Raw genomic sequence first — 20,667 nt, 5'->3', positions numbered from 1 at the left:
TAAGTGCAGTCTCATCCACAAATAATTTAAAAGCTCAACAAGAGTGTGGACTTCAAAACTACAGGATCAGGAGCCAACAACAGGATCACATCTCACTCAGGACTTTCGGTGCCTGGACAAGAAAATCTAGACTAAAGAGATCATCCACTTTACGATACGATCATGAAATTAGAAAACAGATCGACTTAGAGCATCAATCCATCGAAATAAGCAAAGAGCCATTCCTTTCCACTATTCCACCAAAAAACACAATGATAAACTTAAACCTCCTAGAACCTTGTTCAAAAAAGATTCACAGGAAAGAAAATAAGAGAAAAGGACTTGACACTATATCACTTAAACAATCTAAACCATGTCATTGCCTACACTGATGGATCATCTGATGAAGCACTCAACCAAGGAGGTTCAGGGGTTTTTCTAACTCTACCTGGAAGTGAGGAAATGCAAATCAAAACCGCAGCTGGCAAAAAGCTTCAAACTTCACTTGTGAATTAACAGCCATACTTAACATCTCAAATTCTATCTCTCAAATCAAGTAATAAACATTGCAGAAGGAATAATGGATACCAGCCCATGTAAATGTTGACGGCAATGAAAGAACAGACAGACTAGCCAAAGAAGCAAGACACTTACCTCAAAAATTACACCCACTATCATAACTGATGCAATCTCTGTTGCCAAAATAAGATTGGTAAAACAAACACTCAAGAAGAAGAATGAAATCAGTGAAATTAACGAAAATGGAGAAATAACCACAATCATCACCAGACTAAGGATGGAACATTTTAAAGCCAAGAAAATTCAGCCGGACGGTAGTAGGTGCTGTGAAACATGCAAAAACTGTCCAGGAGTTGAACTAACACCATATCCATATCTATTCATGTCCAGCAATTGCTGCTTCTCTACAGAAAATTGACAATAACCCTACAGAAAAGCTCTACTCCACCAAAGTTCAGCAGATTGCCAAAGCAGTTCTACAGTTCCACGGTCATATCTAGAAGCTCTTCAATGGAATTCGAAAACAACTTGCAAAACGACCACCTTCTGTGTTATTTGTATTTAATCCTGCTGCAACGAAATCAGTATCGTGTTATCCAGAGTAACACAGTTCGCCGTTTTCGTGACTTGCATTTTAATACTCTGAGGGGACGTGTGTGTGTGTGTGTGTGTGTGTGTGTGTGTGTCATCATTTATCCTTAGTCAAGTTCTTATTTAACTACAGTCGGCAAACACCGAGTTAATTTTATTTTGATCATTCTCTTTTTCTGCGCACTGAAAAATAACCAACAAGCTTCCTAGTCGTGTTGATTCATTGGGAATATTTCGAATTACCGAGCACTCATTTGTTTCGAAATCTGTTGAAGGGTTTGGAGAGATGCCTTTGTAGTGACCTCGTTCAGAATACGATTTTATATCACGTTGTCGCCATGGAGAAATATCACGCATTGCAACTTTATAATATGGATTCGTTTCTCTGGAAGACGAATCTTGCATCAAACGCCGGAAATTATATTTTCCGAAATCCTTAAAGAAACCAATATCCGCTGTCCTAATGGAATGCATGACTTAATTTTGTTGCCATTTTTAGCTTGCGTCCATCTTTTAATGAATTCACGAAGCACTTGGTTTTAATCCAGCTGAAGACTTGACATTCTTCCTTCAGTTTCCGAAGTTTGTTCTTCTGTTTCATTAAATATCGGAAGTTGTTTATCTACAGACTTGAATCAACGGGCAGCAGCATAGCGAGATTTTGATACTCGGTTGCGTTTAGCGAAATTTATAATCAACTATAATCATTAACTAGTGAAGGCGACTCAGTTTCTTCCGGTAAGCCTTAACTGAATATACAATTCTCATCGCATAAAAAATTTCCTAAAACAAGTTCTCTACACCATCATTCCCGACTGAAGAACCATCACGCTTAGTTGTTCGTATTTCCCTGGAGAGAGAGAGTAATCACCACAAATGAAAGTGTCATCATTGACATCTTTAATATTCATTTCACGCTTCGCTCATTCTTTATTGCCAGTGATCCCTTACAATTTCAATGTTGTAATAATTTGGCACATTTCTTAAATTTCGGAAAACGATAGAGACAAAGATTTATTGCAGGCAAATCCGATTATTGATGGTGAGAACACTCATGGCTGGTGCAGTAAACACTACAGTCAAGAACGAAACACCGTCAGGTCACCCTTCCCGAACTGCACTGAAGCACATCAGCAAGCAAAATAAAAAAATTCTCGCAGCCAGAAATGCAGTAAAATATCACAAAAACGTGCTTTAAATTAGTGGATGCCAGAAATGAAATTTTTTCTAAGAATTTTCGATTCCTTCTATTCTTTACCCTCGTGACGCACCGAATATGCACGGCTTTGAGTTTAATCTCAAAGCCGTGCATATTCGATGTTTAATCTCGTTTTTTAAACGACATTTAAAAAACGGGTCCAATGAAAGAAAGAACGACTTCGCTTCTCCTTTGTAATGTTTGCTTTTAGCACATCCACCGCATTCAGCGACAGGATAATACAACAATACAAAATATGACTAAGTTCAGCGAACTGATTGATACACGTGCAACAATTTTCAAAGCAAAGGGAACGGGAAAGCTATGAGAACTGGGTTCCAGGTTATATTATGAGTGGTCGGTGTAATTTAGTGCTCGTGTAAAATTGGAGATTTTTATTTATTTTATTGTGTTTCTTCCTTAGAAAAGTAGTGTTTTATATCAGAGTAGATTTTCTTGTTTTTAGAGTATTTAGTGTCTTTATAACCTATTTTATTGGGATATCCTAATATTACACACAGCTGTAAAATGGCACACAACATTGAAGAAGATACTGAAAACAAAACCTCCAAGATCGCTCGGTTAAAGCACATTATTAGACAGACAACGAGGGAACTACAGAAAGTCGAGCTGCGTTTCTCAACGTGGGGCGTACGCCCCGCAGGGGGTAAATTTGAATATTTTGGGGAGCAATTAGAAAATGATGTTGCATTCGTCACCTCATCACTGATATACTCAAAACACTCACCATTGTCGGCGGGGGGGAGGACATCAAAATCTTTGAGGCGTTGAAGTGGGGCATGATCCAAAACACGTTGCGAAATACTGTTTAGAGGAAGAACACAGCGAGAATAAAAAAAGTTCAGTAGCAAAATGGAAAACAAATCACGGAATCAGGTAAGTTAATGAATAATAAAAATCTGGTAAGTAAAGTTGATTATAAAAAGATGTTATTTGGTATGGTGATTATCATAAAACGTGCCGTTGATGAGGGGGGCAACAGTGTCAAGTTTTCCCAGAAAAAAAAAATTAAAAGTATAACGCAAGCAATTAAAAACAGAAAAGTAAACGAGGTCGTCATTGTATACGCACTAACCAGCGATAAATTCAGTATGAGAGAGGAAATGAAAAGGTTGTTGGAAGAAGCAAGAATGAAGAGTGAGAAAGTAGAAATCGTTAGTCTGTTACCTCGCTATGATGGAAATGAATTACGAAGGGCTATGATGGTGTTAAGACTTTTTGTCTTCGGCTTTCTATTCTCTATTATTTAGTTTATCTTTATCTTACCATGCAATAATTTATTGTTTCTCGATTCTAGCCTTTTGCTTACTTAAGCCTTATATAATCAGATTCTTACTGGCTGTCGTCCCTTCTTTCTTATTTTTATGTGTATCCAGTATCTTTCTCATTGGTATCTCGGGACATATTAGCCTTTCTTATTGCAGTCGCAGTATCAAGTTCTATCGCGTATGTCTCTATGTTAAATAGATTGCGTCATTGTTATGCGATCCACATGAGTAATAAGTTTAGCCTTATGTCTCGTTTCTTTTATGCTCCTTCTTACGTAGCTTAACCTTTAAGGGCCACCAGAAGATTACCCGTTCCCTGAATTCTATATATTATCCTGATTACTCAAGCAAATTTATATTTTTACTGCACCAGCCTGAGCCTTAAAGTTAGAGATAGACACTGCCTTTAGGTTAATTATAGAATTTTAGGTTAATTATAGAAATTCAATACAATAGAATGCCTAGAAACTTGGGCTCTCTGGCATAATTTTACTCTTATTTGCAGTCGTGCCCTTACTTTCAATTGGGGTATTCCCGCACACTCACACGTACTCAGGTTCGATTTTTATGAAGGGTCAGAGTCAATCAACATGATCAGAAACACATAATTAAAGAATCAAACATTTATTAAGTTCAATTAGTGATGCTACACAAGTTAAATTGATCATCAAATTCTAAAGTTAAATCACTACCTTTCATTCATCCTCTCAGTCTTAAATAAATTTTAGTATTCTACTTCAAAGTATCAGCAATTCAATGTCTTAATAACTCAATACATATTACACTTATGATTACAATTCAATTTTAACACTAAGTTCAAAGTATTAGCAAAATTCAATGTTTCAATAACTCAATACACATCACATTTAAGATTACAATTCATTTTTAACATTAAAGCACTTTAACACATTCTTCAAACTCTCTCAGAACAAACATAACAGGATCTCTCTCTGGTTGAAAATTCCTAGAGTTCGTTTCAAGAAAACATAGTCATTTTTTTTTTTAGATCTAAACTTTTCACTCTTTCTTCTAATACAAATTTCAAATTTCGCTCTCTTAAATGTTAGTCAATCTCAAAAGGGCTAGAATAAGTGAGGGTACTTATCTATTCTTTTTCTTCAGTTTCCTGCCGTCCTTTGTCTCGATTTTCAACGCCACGTGGGTTGCACGCGCTCGCTTGAGCTGGGCGCTATGCTTCTGCCTAGGTTTTACGTAGATGAACTTCTCACTACGGCCTGCGGTTTAATTTTGCCGAAACTCTACTACGGTGTCATATTGAACTCTGTCGTAAGTCAGCCCTCAAATATGAGAGCTGAACCGCAAAGAACTCTCGGAGCACTCGGAGAGAAAACTCAGGAACAAGAAAAAAACGGGGGGGGGGGAGTCATTTTCTTCCGTGTCGCGGATTTTATTCCTTCTCCGGAGCGCCACCTTTCCGAGTTTGAAATTTCTCATCGTTTCACCCATTGGTCTCCGTTCGGGTGACTTCCCCGATCAACATATGCGTCATTGTGCCTTCTAAGATGTAATGCCCGCGGGTATTTCTCTGATCTTACAGTATTTACGGTGATCTTTTCCCTATGTCGTTGAATAGTTCGCATTCTTTCACTTGCATTATTTCATTAATAATTCCTCTCTTATTTTGCCCTTTTTTCTGACTTACATTTATGCTAGACACTTAGGTATAAAGTTTTAAAATTCACAAGTTATTACATAGGAAGTTGTTAAAACAAAAAACACATTTTTACTGCTAAACGATAAGTATGCAAGTGTGATTTTATCTAAATTGCTAGATTCTGGAATGGTGACGTCAGGTAAATTCTGAAGTCGCCTATTTCAGATCTATCTACCTGTTCCCTTCTGCCATACGACCAGGGGAGGGTAGCTATATATGCTACCATACTAGGGAGATGATTATGAGCAAGGTGGTTTCCCGTTGCCTTCCTTGCCGTAAGTATTTTTTATGACTGTAACCTGTGTGTTCACGGGGCCGGTTTGCCTGCTTGCGGGATGAAAAACCCCAGATAAACTGGCGGAAAAAGCCCTACTGTCCACGCCCAAGACCGGCTAACTTGGCTATGGCTGAGGAAGATCCTTGAGCTCCTCACGTCTCCGAAGGGAATCGAACCTAGGACACTCCTTTCCCAGGCATATGGTTGCGAAGCGCTAAGCCACTAGGCTAACCGCGCGGACTATTTCAGATCTAACAATGGCAAATGATTCGACGCTTAGGCTTTATAGAAGGAACGGATGCGAGTTTTTGGATGTGTGCAGTGAGTTTGAGGGAAGTTTCGATTTGTATAAGAGGGATGGCCTACGTCTGAGTGCGTTTGGTACCAGGAGTCTGGAAAAACTAATAACTGGTATGAGACCTAACACAGAGAGTCGGGAAAACTAAATTATAAAGGGAGGAATGGTGAGAATGTCAGTGTAAGAGCGACAATGTTAGGTAGGTGTGTTAATGATGGAAATGGCTATTATTATGGAAATGATTAGGAAGAGAGGATGATTCTGTGTTCGTCTAGTTCGGAACTATCAAGCATGTGTAACAATGTCTGCATAAGTAAGGAACTAGATAAGAGCAGAATCTGCAAGTTGTCGAACTATGTCATGCAGACCGTAGGCAAACGTGTACAAAAGAGCATAGGTCACTTATGGCTGTACACAAATGCTAGGAAACAAAGATAGAAAACAAAGGTAGAGTTTGTTGCCTTGGTTAATATATTGGGACCTCATAGTGTAGGCATTAGTTAAGACCTCGCTATCAGGAGAAGAGATACTAACTGGTATTGAGTACAATGTGTGCAGCATTTTTATGAAGGATAGGCGGAATAGGAGAGGAGGCAGCATGCTGCTAATGCTATCAGATCACTTCAATCCAGTTAGAGTTGACAACTGACTATGACTGCATTACTAGTAACAATTTTTCATGTGTCAGTGAGTTTTAAGTCATCTAGTGTAAGATGGAGTCGAACAAGATTGAATACACAGTGGGGTATTGTCACAGACCTCGTCTGTAACAACGCTAGCAACCGATCCTCCAGGATCGGTTGCAAGTGACGAAGAAATGCATTAACAAATAAATATGTGGGTGCAAAAAGAGTAATCATAATGGGAGACTTTAATTATCCAAACATTGATTGGGTAGAAATTACATGAGAAGAATGAAACTGAATTCATTGAGCTGTTGCGAGACAAGTTCCTCAAGCATGTGACAAAAGGAACTCGTGGTCAAAGAGTGTCAGATGTCATTACACTGTCAGAGGGGATTTAGTTAAATACGTAACTAATCTGCCTCCGGTTGGTGACAGTGATCATGCGGTAATCACTTGGGAAGTGAGTAAGTTTATGAATGTTCCATTGAGAAAAGGTTACATGCTGAACTACAAAGCAGGAAATTATGACCAACTGAGGAGTATACCATTGAGTTCGGTGAAATGGGATCGGTTGCAGGATGGGAAGAATATCGACAGCGAGTGGGAAGTGTTTAAAATACTTAAAAAATTCCCTGGAGTTTAAAGAAGGTAGAAGTGAAATGGATGTGTAATCTAATTAAGCAAGAGATCCTTAAGAAAAATATGATGTGGAAGAAATATCGCGTGCATAAGGATGATGTCAGTTATGAATATTATAAGCAGCAGACCAATGAGTCACAAGTGTTGTACAGAAAGGTAAGTCTGAACATGAAAAGAAGCTGGCTCTGCAAGTAAAAAAACAAACCAACATATATAAAACAAATATAAGCAACATATAACATTACACCAAAGTGCATAACGTTTCTTTTACTAACATCGAACTCCACATAAGAGCCACTGAAAGTTTTATTTAATGTCGTAGTGGACTTCGTTTAGCCAGAATTTCAGCATATGCGCGGATTGACATTCCATAAGGTGTTGGATTGCATCCACGTCTACAACATGGCATGCATTCACCAGAAAGTGCTTTAATTGGCTCAGATTTGACGAATGAAAACTTTGCTCCTGGATATGATTTTGTAAATCTCCCTTACATTCTCAATGGGGTTCAGATCAGGTCCTTGTGGTGCTCAGAAAAGACGGTGGAAGTCACTGTCATGCTCTCTGAAGCACTGCTGAACAAATGACAGTAGCTTTGTCGTCCATGAAATAACCCTCACCTGGTGGATAAAAAGTCAACATTTCAGGATGGACTTGATGGGCAATAATGTTCAGATATTTTTTGGAATGACAGCCGATATTCCAGCAATATCAGGGAACTCCTTGCGTACCAACAGAACATGCCCAACACTATGATACCACTTCCAGAACTCTGAGCTGTGTTTACGAGGCAAACTGGGTTCATTGCTTCATGAGGCTGCCGCCAAACTCACTGTGTAGCGTCAGTGCAGAACAAGGTGTAACGTGACTCGTCGGACCACTTCACTTTTTTCCATTCTCAAGTGTCCAGTGACGATGTTCTCGCACTGCTATAGACGAACTTTCCAGTTCTTCGCAGAAATCAGTGGTTTCGGTATAGGCATGAGACTCCGAATACCGATCCTGTCCAGTTCCATATGGGGCGGGAACAGCTCAAGACTTGTCGACAAGCCTTCTCAGACGACGGCGATCTCGTTCCTGACAAACTGTTTTAAAGTCAGAGTTACCCCTCTTAGACAAGCAAGACAAGTTATTTTTCCACTGATTAAACACCCAGGATAGCTTGCCTTTTAGTTGTGCTGTTTTCAAAATCATGCTTTTGTTTTCCCATTGTGGTCAACACTACTGACGATTACTGACCAGCAGCATACTTACATTGTCGTGTGGATCATTGTGACGGAGTATTTTGCATATACGCTGCGAAAGTGACGTTTACGTACATCTGCATAAAGGTTTCTAATTCCAGCTTGTTCAAATCATCCTGCATAGTTGTATTACATATCAACTGCATTCTTAATAATCAGCAAACAGCTGTACTTTTCATATCAAACCCTTGACAATGTCATTAATATGTAGATTGAATAACAATGGCACGAGGACCGATCCTAGAGGCACACCACTGGTTACCTTGAATCTTGCAGATTCAAACCCCTCCCCGCACGACTTTTTGATATCTGTCAGTGAGCCATCCTCTTATCCATGACAAAAAATAACAATCCAATATTCTACAATTGATGCAATATTCTTCCTTTCTGCATTCCCTCAAAAGGCTTAACAAAATCCAAAAGTATCCTGGTGAATCTATTCCCCCTTGTCTGACTCAGAGGTAACATTATTATTATAGAATGTCAGCAAGTTGCTAAAACATGACTTAGTAAACCATGTTGCTCATTGCAAAGTAGAAATTCTTTGTCAATTCATTTCTGAATGCGAGTCTTAACCACCTTTTCTAAAATCCTCTCTACAATCCTGAGCTACTGATTGGTTGATAGTTCGATACACTGGTCTTTGCACCACCACCCTTGCGCAATGGAATTACCATACATTCCTTCCATTCCTGCGGAATCTTCCCTGTTCTGAGATTCATTAAAGAGCCTGATCAAAGGAATAGCAAATTCAGCTGAACACTCTTTTAGCACACGTGCTGATATCCCATCACTCCCTGTTGCTGAATTCTTATTCAGTTTGTGAAACACTCTAATACCGCGTCCTCATACACCTGAGTTTCTTCATCCGGTTGAAGAGGTAGCAGTGAGCTCAATGTTGCGTTCCCCAGGTTGATAGCTTTTAACAAAACGGGCACTCATTAGTTGAACAACCTCCTCTGCATCTGTAGCCTTCATGCCATCTGGATTTATAAGAGTTATTCTTTCACATTTATTCTTTCTTTTATTTGCGGCATATCGATAGAATTCTTGCGGGTTGTAGTTAGCACGTAGAGTCAGTTTCTTTTCATACTCAGACTTTGCTTTCCGTACAACAGTTGTGACTATTCTAACTCGCTGCTTATAATTTTCATAACGGCCTTCATCCTTCTGCACACGGTGTTCCTCCCACATCATCCTTTTCTTACGAATCTCTTGCTTGATAAGATTATGACACATACATTTCAGTCGTTCATTCTTCGAACTCGATGTGAACGTTCCAATATGACATCATTTAAGTATTTTTAATTGCACAGGATGCACTGCTGGTATTCTTCGCAATCAACAACCGATACCATGGCGGCGCAGAATCCAGCCTACTCCTCGGTTGTTTCTTGTCGGAAAACATCGTAAGATAGGATCAGCATTGCTCGGTGCAAAAGCGTCATTGTTAATCGACGGAAACATTATTTTCTGTTTATTTTTTATTTATTTTTAATCAGGAAAGTCATTTTTAATACTAATCGAAGCTCTTGATGTTCCCGTCAGCAATGTGTCGCTTACCGCGCTCGTTCTAGCGACCCTGCGGTGTGATTTGCGAATGGGAATTAGTGTGATACCGCGCGATTTAAATGCGAAATCGAATAAAATGAAAATTTAATTGCATTTCAGTAAACACCACGAATGCCCTTTTCATCGAAACAGTCGCCGTGTTGCATAATTGAAGACGAGGCAACTCGACACGGAAACAACGAAAAGAGGTCGGGATTAAGCGCTGCTTGCTGAGAGAAAAGTTCACTTCGGCATGCAATAATGAGTTGCGATATCGTACCGACTTCGCCGTCTCGGTCGGCTAAAAGGTACACTGTGTTTTTCCAATGTAGCTTGCGGAGGGTCTCCAGTACTGCTACGAGCGCGGATGTTTGCGATTATTCTTAGGCGGAAAATGCCGCCCACTTTGCTGAGGCCTAAAGTGACTTGGAAAAGTCCCAAGTTGAATCCAGAGCGGCTTATGTAAAAAGAGAAATTTAAAAGAACCACAAAAATGAAAAAAAAAATCTCTTAACTCACTCGCGGTACTAATGTGCAGAGGCAGCCACATAACTATAAAAACCTATTTCTTGATTTATTTATTTATTTATTTATTTTTATGTTCTGTTCTGTATTACGCGTGCGTTCCTTCCTCTGAGAGTTTGAATGCATTCCTGAAAGCAAAGAGTTTCCCAGGGAAAAAGATGAAAATAGATGAAGAGAGAAGAAAGCTTCATAATCATCTTTCTTGGTTCATTGCAAGGAATGCCGCATCTCAGATAGCACGAGAACGCCATTCTTTACAATAAGCAGCGTCGTCCCTTCCCACTACGCTACGGCGACACCTTTTAAAGAATTCCAACTGATTAGTTGCACGTGATTATAATAAGCGCGTTTCCTGTTAGATTTTTGCATCTATTCTACGATTTTTAATTTCGTCACGCACTAACAGGCAGCGCTCGAGAGCGCTTTGAAAACGTGCTGCGAATCGGATAGAAAAGCGGCATCGAATCTTCCTCCTCGACCTTGGTGCAGGGTCCGGTATTTTATTTTACGTGATGCGACTTTAAGCGATCCCAACCGGCCTTTTGCAGAGCATTGGGAAGGGGGGGGGCATGTTTTTATGTCTGTGGATGGGTGTGTTCACGGGGCCGGTTTGCCAGTTTTGAGGGATGAAAAACCCGAGTTACAGGGAAAATAAACCCTCCACCTCTGAATAAAACAGGCTAACTCACCTTTATTCGAAAGAGACCAGGTAAAGGTTCCTCACGTCATGGACGGGAATCGAACCCAAGGGGCTTCTTCGTCTATACCGACTGAGCTACGGAGGCTCCAATGCAGCATCGAATAAAGGGGGGGATTATTTTTCGTTCGTTTGGCTAATGTACAGCTTAAAATGAATATTACCTGTTTACTGAATGCAGTGACAACGATTATTAAATTATGGGGGGGGCCTCACCTGTAACCCCGTATACAAAAATTGAGATGTAGAACGAAGCGTTCATAACAGTACAAGCAAACTGCCTTCTTCCACGGTATGCACGCAACAGGAATGCGCGCTACTCGTGGGCAAATATCTCAGTTTAATCTCGAAATGGCCAACCAACATTTTTCTACGACAAGCGAATTAACAAAAAAGCGGAAATTGGTAAGAACACTCTGAAAACGAAAAACGAAACAAATGACGTGTTATTACAAAGCTCCTGTAAGACTGAATTTTATTTGCGTGTGTGTTTGGATTTGCGGAGGGTTTCGTTCAATTAATTGGCGTATCTTCAGTAAATGATGGCATTTGATGAATGCATTTCTTGTGTTGCCGCAATTAGCAATAAAGCTGCAAAAAGAGTTGACGAACGGAGTAAAAAACTCGTCAGAACAGAGCCGTGTCGAAAGCAGAAGAGTTGAGAGCGTAAGGTGGGGGGGGGGGGGGGGGAGAGACAAGTGATATACCCCGACTGAAAGAAACATAGACAAAGAGATGTCACGTCGGGCCTGATATTGCTGAAACCTGCAAAAGCCGACAAGCTCGAGTATCGCATTAAAATCAGTTCCATTTTTATAAAAGGCAAGTCCATGTCTAGTTTTATTGCTAGTTTTGTGACCCGAATGCTTTTGGTGTCCCCCAAATTTTTCTTATAATCAAAAGTATTCCGTGACTTTGAAAAGGTTAAGAACAACTGGTCTAGACTCTAGACCAGGGGTTCTCAAGCTTTTTAAATTTTGTGCCACATAAATAAGAATAAAAAAATATATGTACCATAAAAGCACTTCCCGATTAAAAATCAATACATCCCACAATATTTTGTGTAAAAATTGTACCACCAAAAATAACGTAATGTACCCTTACTGGTACATGTACCACAGTTTGAGAAACGGTGCTCTAGACCAGGGGTCCCCAACCCTGTGCCCCCGGTCATCATGGCGCCCGCCGATCAATTTGTGTGTGCCCGCCGCTGTTCAACCGTGTGCAGTATAGTTTGAAATAATCACGCAGCAATTCATGGCATGCTATATGACGCATGCGTTAATGACACATGACGTGTATTAAACGCATCCAATGTAAAGTAGACGCGCATTCGAAGTTGTTCATTCCAGTTTCTTCTTCTGGTTCCTATCTGCCATACGGCCGGGGGGGAGGGTAGCTAACTGCTACCATTCTAGGGAGTGATGATTATGAGCAAGGTGGTTTCCCGTTGCCTTCCTTGCCGCATTCCAGTTTAAGAACTGGAATACCATCGTATTCTCGGACGATCCAATTATGAAGCACTGGCCAATGAAATGCAATGCCAAAGATCACACTAACTTACATATATATATTTCGATTTTTATATAATGTAAACTTTTAAGTAATAAAACATTTGATTATAATGTAAACTTTGTATGTATTCATTTAACAAAAGAATTCAAAAATTTTGCTTGAAAAAATAGATGGTGCCCGTCGCCCTACCGGTATTTTAGAATGTGCTCTAGGAAACGAAAAGGTTGAGAATCCCTGCTCTAGACAGTAAGTCGCTTGAACACGTGCGAACGGTAATGGATTTTCGAATCTAGGCGGATTTAAGCAATAATCTATTCTTCGCAATTTTATAGGTTATTGCTAGATGAAAAATGGATAACATTAATACGAGAAATGTGACATCAGCGGGTTTAGTGCGTTAAACCCTCAAAATGCGACTATCGAAATCAAAGCGGAAAGAACGCAGGAGAGGAGGAATGGGGGGGAGGGTATTACTAATGGTATAAAAATCAGTTGGAGTACAAACGCATAAAAGTCGCAATAATAAACACTCCCAACGTAGCAGTGAGTCCGATGCAATCTGTAGTGGAGGCTAACGAGACGAAATATGTGAGGAATGTTGCTACAGAAGGGATGGTTTCAGTTCCTGCGGACGATCGAATGCTCGTATTAAAGTTGCCGACTTTAGTACGAAACGGGATCCATTGGGGATGTCTTAAATTACCCGAACATTGGTTGGCTAGAAGAGAATTCTCATAATAAGAATACACAATTTATTGAACTGTTGCCAGACATCTTTCTCAAGCAGCATGCGACAGAAAGAACTCGACGTCAAAGACGGGTAGATTTGATTATAGCGGGCAGCATAAAGGGTCGAAGTCAAGAATGTGATTGTTTTGTTCACCAGGTGGTGAAAGTGATCAGGCTGTGCTTTCCTGGGGAGAATCTAATTAGATTGATGAGTTTCCACTAGAGCTTTGGTCTCATGGTGTCAGCTACTCAAAACAGCAAACCTTTGAAAAGGGTTTCAATGAGGCAGCATCTGAATGTTTCCTTTGAGTTCGTAGAACGAATCGTTTGGGGTGAAATGCGTTTGTGCAGCATTAAGCAAGAGATCCATGAGAAGAAGAATGACAGGAGTTCTGAAATATATAAAGTGCAGACAGGAAAAGTTGAATGTTCTGCGTACGAAAAGAAATTGGCTGTGCGGGCTAAACGCAATCGAAAAGTTTTTACCGTTACATGCATCCCTTATTCTGAAGTAAAAGAAAGAAAGAAAGAATGTGGAAGAATAACGATAAAAATCGACGCTTTTTGTCAGAAGCAGATGCAATTGCTCAAATAATGAGTTTGTACTTCGTTACCATAGATCTGTCAACCTAGTTTCATGCAACGTGGCGTACATTGGAAATCAGGCAAACTACCCCTAATTAGAGCATTCATACACAGTACTTAGATACCGCTGAAGTCAGCAGAGCATGAAGACTGTCACCAACTGGTGGAAAAACTGTCACATCCTGAATGAGATTCTTTCTAATTCTGTGGTCAAATCTAACCCTCGATAACTTCGAGTTCCTTCTTTCACAAGATGTTCAGAAAGGTATTCTCGCAACGGCTTAAGAAATTCTAGTTCGTTCTTAGGGTGAATTTTCTTTGCTACCCAGGAAGAGTCCTTGCAACATTGTTTTCAATTTATAAATATTAGGATAGACTTGAAGATCTTCAGTTGTTTGCGGACGATGCAAAAGTTATCAAGGATGACGCCGAAATGCAGTACTTGCATTTACACTTACAGAACGGTTTGAAGCGGTAATCCAATTTCCATGTTAGTAAGTGTCAAGTGACGCACTTAGGCGTGATATTTTATATAACTATTACGAGGCTACCCAAACGTTCAGGGAATTTGCCCATAAAAATATTACTTACCCTGCTGTCACTTTGTTTCCGCTGTCTCCGACGATCCAAGCGGTTTTTCCGATCCCATGCATCCTTCAAGTGCAACTGCGTTGAACACCCTCTGCGATTCTGCTCGGATCTAGTAATCATGTCAAAACGACGTCCTTTCAGCCGGAATTTCATCTTGGGAACAGGAAAAAGTCACAGGGACGAGGTCAGGCGAACAGCGTGGATGGAGAACGAATGTCGTGTTTTTGCGTCGAATGCTCTCCCTGAGCCGCTTCACAATTTGACAGTAAAGCTTTCCACCGACAGTGTGACGAGGGGAGACGTTCCTTGTGGATAATGCCTTGAATATCAAAAAAAGAAAAAAGAAGAAGATTAACTTAACTTGAGGCGCTTTTTTTTTTCGGCCGCTGTGAATTTGGCGACTTCTAAACGCTTGTTTAAGCCTTCGGCGGATTTCTGCAGCAACTGTTTTTGAAGTTGAAGCAAAATTTGGGGAAGAATATTTGGGATCAAATGTATTAAAACTTATTACTGTAGTTACTACGTGTGTTTTTTAGTGATGAATTCACCACAGGTTTCATTGTAAAAAAAAATAAGCAATCGCATTAAATTTGAATGGAAAAGTATCACAATTTACATGGGCCAAGAGGTCGCTGTAGAAATGAACAAAAAATAAGAAATATTATGTAAACACGAACAAATAGGAAAATTTTTCTACTGTAATGAGCGGTATAACGTCACCTATGGTTTCCGTGAATAGGTCCATGTAGGATGATCTGGAAGAGACTTTACCTTTAGGACGTAATTAAGAGACAACTGTTTCCCTCTAAGTGACAGAGCCGGTTTATTTGCTTCAACATAAAGACTTTGAGTGGGCGATGTGCGAAAGGCACCAATACCTCTCCGTTTCCCGTGATGATTGATGGGATCCAACCATCGCAGGTTATTCTGCCTTGTAGATTTGAGAGACATAATCCAGTTTGGAATATAAGCGCACGATAAAAACGAATAAATGAGGATCGATGTGCACCCCATTGAATCGCCTGCAGCATCTTTACTAGATGGAACTTATTTCAATAACTACAACAGGTCGAAAGTGGTGATATTAAAACTCACTTTGCATTCTCCTGATATACTTGGCTATTTGGTGTGAGGGAAGGGGGACTGCCACTGGTACAGGAGCATTCATATCTGACTGTGGGTCATATGATATCGTGGCCTCGAATCCCGTTGCAAAGTTGAGCCGATCAACACCTTAAGAGGAATGGAGTGGATATTGGAATACGTAAAATCGTAGATAGTAAGGTGCCATGGCCGTTATTCCCTGTGAGAAGGCGAATGCTCGAGGAAAGAGGCGGGCATTGGTCGAAAGAATAGCAAAAGGAATCTTGAAAATGGATTATTAGATAGAATGGTAGAAGAAGTAGTGGATGTAGATTACGCAGCAACGACATCGGTGTATATCCTGACGTCACGTACAGTAGTCGTTCCTATACCAGAATACTTCTTCGGTGCTTCGTCCGAATTACGAGGTCGACTTTTGTGTTTCGTAGGGAGTGAGCGAAAGCATGTGCTCTGTCGACCGTACGATGGAAGCCCAAATGGACAGTTTCTGTGTACCTCAGATTCCATCTTAATCGATAGTCGGAGGAAGATGTGAGAAGAACAATTGCATGCGGTCTGAGGAGCGGATGAGGGCATTTGGTATCGTTTGGGATGAAGTCTTCCGAGTTACTGGAAACGAAAAAAAAACATCACAGAAAGAGAGAGAAGAAGGGTTTTTTTTTTTGTTTTTGTTTTGTTTTTCTCCCAACAAGCAAGTAGAAAAAAGTGGTAAATGCTAAGCAATGCAGACAAAAGAATGATGATCCTGTTGGAGAAGTTCTTTGATGAAGAATGAAAGGTCAGCTCAAATATGCTTCTGCGATTCCACCTTCCTCATGGAGAGTTCCTCATCGGAATTCTCTATGAGGGTGAATGACTCCTTGCAGTGAAGAAAAAGCGAGTTTCGTGCAATACTGGAAGACAACACGCAATTAGTCCTGATTGGTGGCTCGTCGAAAAACTAAAACCTATAAGGAAAAAAATGCTCGCGAAGAAGTACACGAAATGAGTTCTAACGGACAATTATAAAGGGAACAAACTTATTCTGTTTTTATAAAATATAATTATTTTAGAGAATAAGTAAGAAATTGTACTTCTCTATTTCATTAATTCAAATAAATGAGATGTCTGTTTGAAAAAGGTAGCTAAGGCCAAGTGTGGTAATTGCGCGTTTTCTTCTGACCACTTCGCCTCTTTTGAGGAAAGGAAACAGTTTGGGGGGAAGAGAAACTCTTCAAAAAACTTCATAAAGGCTTCATATTCAGTGCGAAAGTTTTTATGAAGGTGCTGCACCTCCGTACAGCAGCGAAAGGCCTTACTACATGGGTTGCAAACTGGTGGCCCGCAGCTGTGAAGCCTTCGTATACAGCACACGACCTTAATGATATCTTTTCTCAAAATCAATATTTCTAACATCCTGCAGTTATTAAAACAGAAAAAAAATTCAAACTTCTAAATGGTTTATGACAGCTTTAACAAACGTAAACGTATTACTACAATTCTTTGTACCATATTTCTATCATCAAATGTTGGCAACACTGAATGAAAGTTACTTGTCACGCAGCCATTATAAGCTGCCAGGTGATACAATGTCAATAAGTTACAGGTTCCCATTGTAATATGATAGGGTGTTAATAAAGTTACCTCAGTAGTAGAGGGATCACTAGTAACCAGATCAAAATAAGATAAGGATTCGTGACGTCATTGTGTGTGATTCTTCATGACGTCATCAGTGTAATGTTTGGAATTTCCCTGCAGGAACATGTATCATTGACGTCACGTCGTGTGTTTAGGTTTGCATATGGAATGGATTATCGTTAGAAATAAGAGAGAGAATGGAATATTTGGTATTTCCCAGGATGACACATCCGTTATTGACGTCACGTTTTCTCTTTGGTTCGAGTGATGGTTAGAGTATGGAATACTGGAGGACATTTGGTCAGGGTTTTGGGTTGGATTGTGGAAGTATTGGAAAATATTTGTCTGTGGGTGGAAGCACGAATTTTCCAAAATATAAGTGTGTGATATTTCGTTCCTGCGATTGACTATGGGAATTTTTAGTTTAGAGTCAAGAGATGGTGTCAGCAATTAGACATTTTCTAAATAATTACAGGCGATCATTGGTGTTTCCATCAAATACACATTTTTTTTTCTTTCATGGTCACATTTTCTAATTAATAATTAATAAACTGGCTATCACTCATGTCCCCCTTCCCTCAAATACACACACACCCTTTTTTTTTCTTTCATGTTCACATTTTTTAAATAATTGACTACTGGAATCTCAGTTTCTACTGCTTCTATGTCCACATAAGATCTTAAAAACTTCATTACTTTCCTAATTAAATGTTACCTTTATTAGAAATTCTAAGCAGAACAAATATTCTTAAATATGAAGAATGCGTCAACTACACCTAAATTTGTTCATTTAAGTTTACAAATACGCATTTATTTGACTGAAATAAAATTTACAGGTGTATTCACAATGAAAATGAGAACATATAATTACCTAGAATTATTTCACAAGATTTAGTTTACACTCTTAACATTTTCCAATAAGTTCAATAAAGAAAATGTTCGTTACTCACTGTTTCTTGATTACATTACATCAAAATAGCTGTTCATGCAAAAGAGTCTTAAGATCGGATACCATAGCTCCACACATTTGATAAGGTTTTAGCCTGGATGTGACACCTGCCTCCCTAAACTTTTCATGTATTCTTTTGTCACCAGATATACACAAGGAGTCTTCGTATAATGTTCATAAATGTCAAAAATAAATAATCTTTATTGAATTGAATAAATTCTTGACAGTCTAATTTAACCACAGTATAAAATTAACACAACTGCGCAAATAAGTTTAACTATGATTTTACAGGAGAGCCAGCAGTTTACCATCTAGTATGTGCAAATGCAAAGAATGAAATCTGTCCAATCACGTGTTTGACTCATTTCCATTAAGCACAATTGACTGTTGTCCTCTCAGATAAGTATGGATGTATCCTGTTTGGAACTTGTAGCAGAGGATTTAACATGAAAAGTATAATATCAGACCTAATGTTCAGTTAAAATATGAAAATGACTTGGCATTATAAATTTCTTTATAATGAAGACTCAACGTTATTTCCTAAAGAAATTTGTATTTCGGATAGAACAATATTTCTCTTAGTTTTTGCAACCCAAAATTTGCATCAGTCAATGTGGGCATTTGATATGCTTCTATATATATTTCTTAAAAAACCTGATTGGTTGTTTTCCTATAATTTACTTTAAATCTTGTGGGTTTTTTTTTCCCAGCATTAATTTCAAAGTAGTGATATATATATATATATATATATATATATATATATATATATATATATATATATATATATATATATATATATATATATATATATATATATATATATATATATATATTATATATATATATATATATATATATATATATATATATATATATATATATATATATATATATATATATATATATATATATATATATATATATATATATATATATATATATATATATTATATATATATATATTTAAATTCATTGATTATGTTAGGTATTTTCCCCAACACAAATAAATAATTATTTATTATTATTTCTAACTGAATATTAGGTCTGATACTATAATTTTAAACTTAATTCCTCTGTTACAACTTCCAAAGAATATATACTGAAAGGAAATGAGACAAACAAGGAATGGAAGCAAAGTAAAGTCACTGCTATCCTATTCTGTTAATTTTCCCACTGTAGTGTAAAAATTGCACTAAAATACGTGTTAATTTGCACTCGTAATTTTTTTTTTTTTTTTTTTGCATTCACAACTAAACAGAAATTAAGACTTTAAACTTAACAAGTGTCTGCAAGTAGGGTATGTTATTCATCTAATATTGTAACTCCGCTTTCGGACAGTTGTTAAGTTTAAAGTCTTAACACTTTCATTGCCAAGCTGAAAATTGGAATTTCGTGTGGTGGCCAAATTTTTTTTATTTTTTTTATTTAGTTAGCGACGTCCACGCGATAATGCGTGATCGGCCGTTCGGTGAGAACTCGCATCGCGCGATATTGCGTGATTGGCAATGAACGTGTTAACCGATTATTAGGTATAAAAATTCTGGATTTATATATCAACTTCTAAACAGAATAACGGAGTAAAAATTTCACTGTAGTGTAATTTAAATATGGAAAACATCCAACACCAAACATTGTTCGTTTAGGTTTAAAATTTGCATATTTCATTTTGCTGATATATCATTTACAACTATATTCACAGAGAATACTTCGAAACAGGAAATTACCTACAAATATTTCTCAAGTTTTAGTTTTCACTCTTAGCAATTTCCAATGAGATTATTAATAATAATAATAATAATAATACATCGTTACTCACTTTTTTTCCCAACTGAATATTAGATCTGGTACTATAATTTTCAACTTAATTCCTGTGTTACAACTTCCAAAGATTATACTTTAGAACCGTCGTGTTTTTCTTTAGCATTAGTAACTTTTGACCTAAAAGAAATGAGACAAACAAGTTTGGACTCTCCATTGGCGATTTCTTATTAGAAACTTCTTTTGCCAGTACAAATAAATATTTATTTATTGTTATTTCAATGAATATTAGCTCTGTAGTATACTTTGTTCATTTCTATGTTACAAAGTTCCAAACATTTAAAACTTAGACTCACATGTTCATGTGAGTGTAAACTTAAAGGTGTCTAATCATGACTCATATCCTCCCTTTTGATGTTTATGCGCGATCCTTATGTGACGTTAATGACACCAACATTCTAATCCTGACTTCATTATATTCATGAAAACTGCTCTGTAGCTTTGAGTCTGCTTTCCCACATTTCTTAATAAGAGATACGTTTCTCATGAAAATTCAAAATATGTTTTTCAAAATCAACTATTTATTTCAGCTTCCAAGAAGAATAACTGAGTAAAAATATGATTTTTTTTCTCCGTTTTTGGCATTAATTTCACATTAGTAATATATGCATATTTTTTTTCACATTTATGTTTTCTTGTATTATGTTTTTT

The 20,667-nt window shown here is 38.1% G+C and overlaps 1 protein-coding gene across 3 annotated transcripts in view; it reads right to left on the bottom strand.

Moving 5' to 3' along the window:
* Positions 1-20,667, bottom strand: part of LOC150107849 (innexin inx2-like) — a 46,802-nt gene that overhangs the window by 5,211 nt on the left and 20,924 nt on the right. The window contains exons 2-4 of one of the 3 annotated variants that reach the window (XM_090391591.1): positions 20,015-20,136; positions 18,200-18,359; positions 14,529-14,847 (exon numbers count right to left, since the gene is read on the bottom strand). In XM_090391591.1, the coding sequence (XP_090247717.1) occupies positions 14,529-14,681 (153 nt within the window). In that variant the 5' untranslated portion in view covers positions 14,682-14,847; positions 18,200-18,359; positions 20,015-20,136. The remainder of the gene's footprint in view (positions 1-14,528; positions 14,848-18,199; positions 18,360-20,014; positions 20,137-20,667) is intronic. The other 2 variants (XM_090391592.1, XM_090391593.1) reach the window with 2 other exon arrangements.

The sequence above is a fragment of the Typopeltis vanoorti genome, chromosome 4, assembly GCF_054136105.1.
Source record: "Typopeltis vanoorti isolate ZY-2024b chromosome 4, IOZ_Tvanoo_1.0, whole genome shotgun sequence".
Lineage (NCBI taxonomy): Eukaryota > Metazoa > Arthropoda > Arachnida > Uropygi > Thelyphonidae > Typopeltis > Typopeltis vanoorti.
This window is presented reverse-complemented; position numbering and strand designations above follow the sequence as displayed.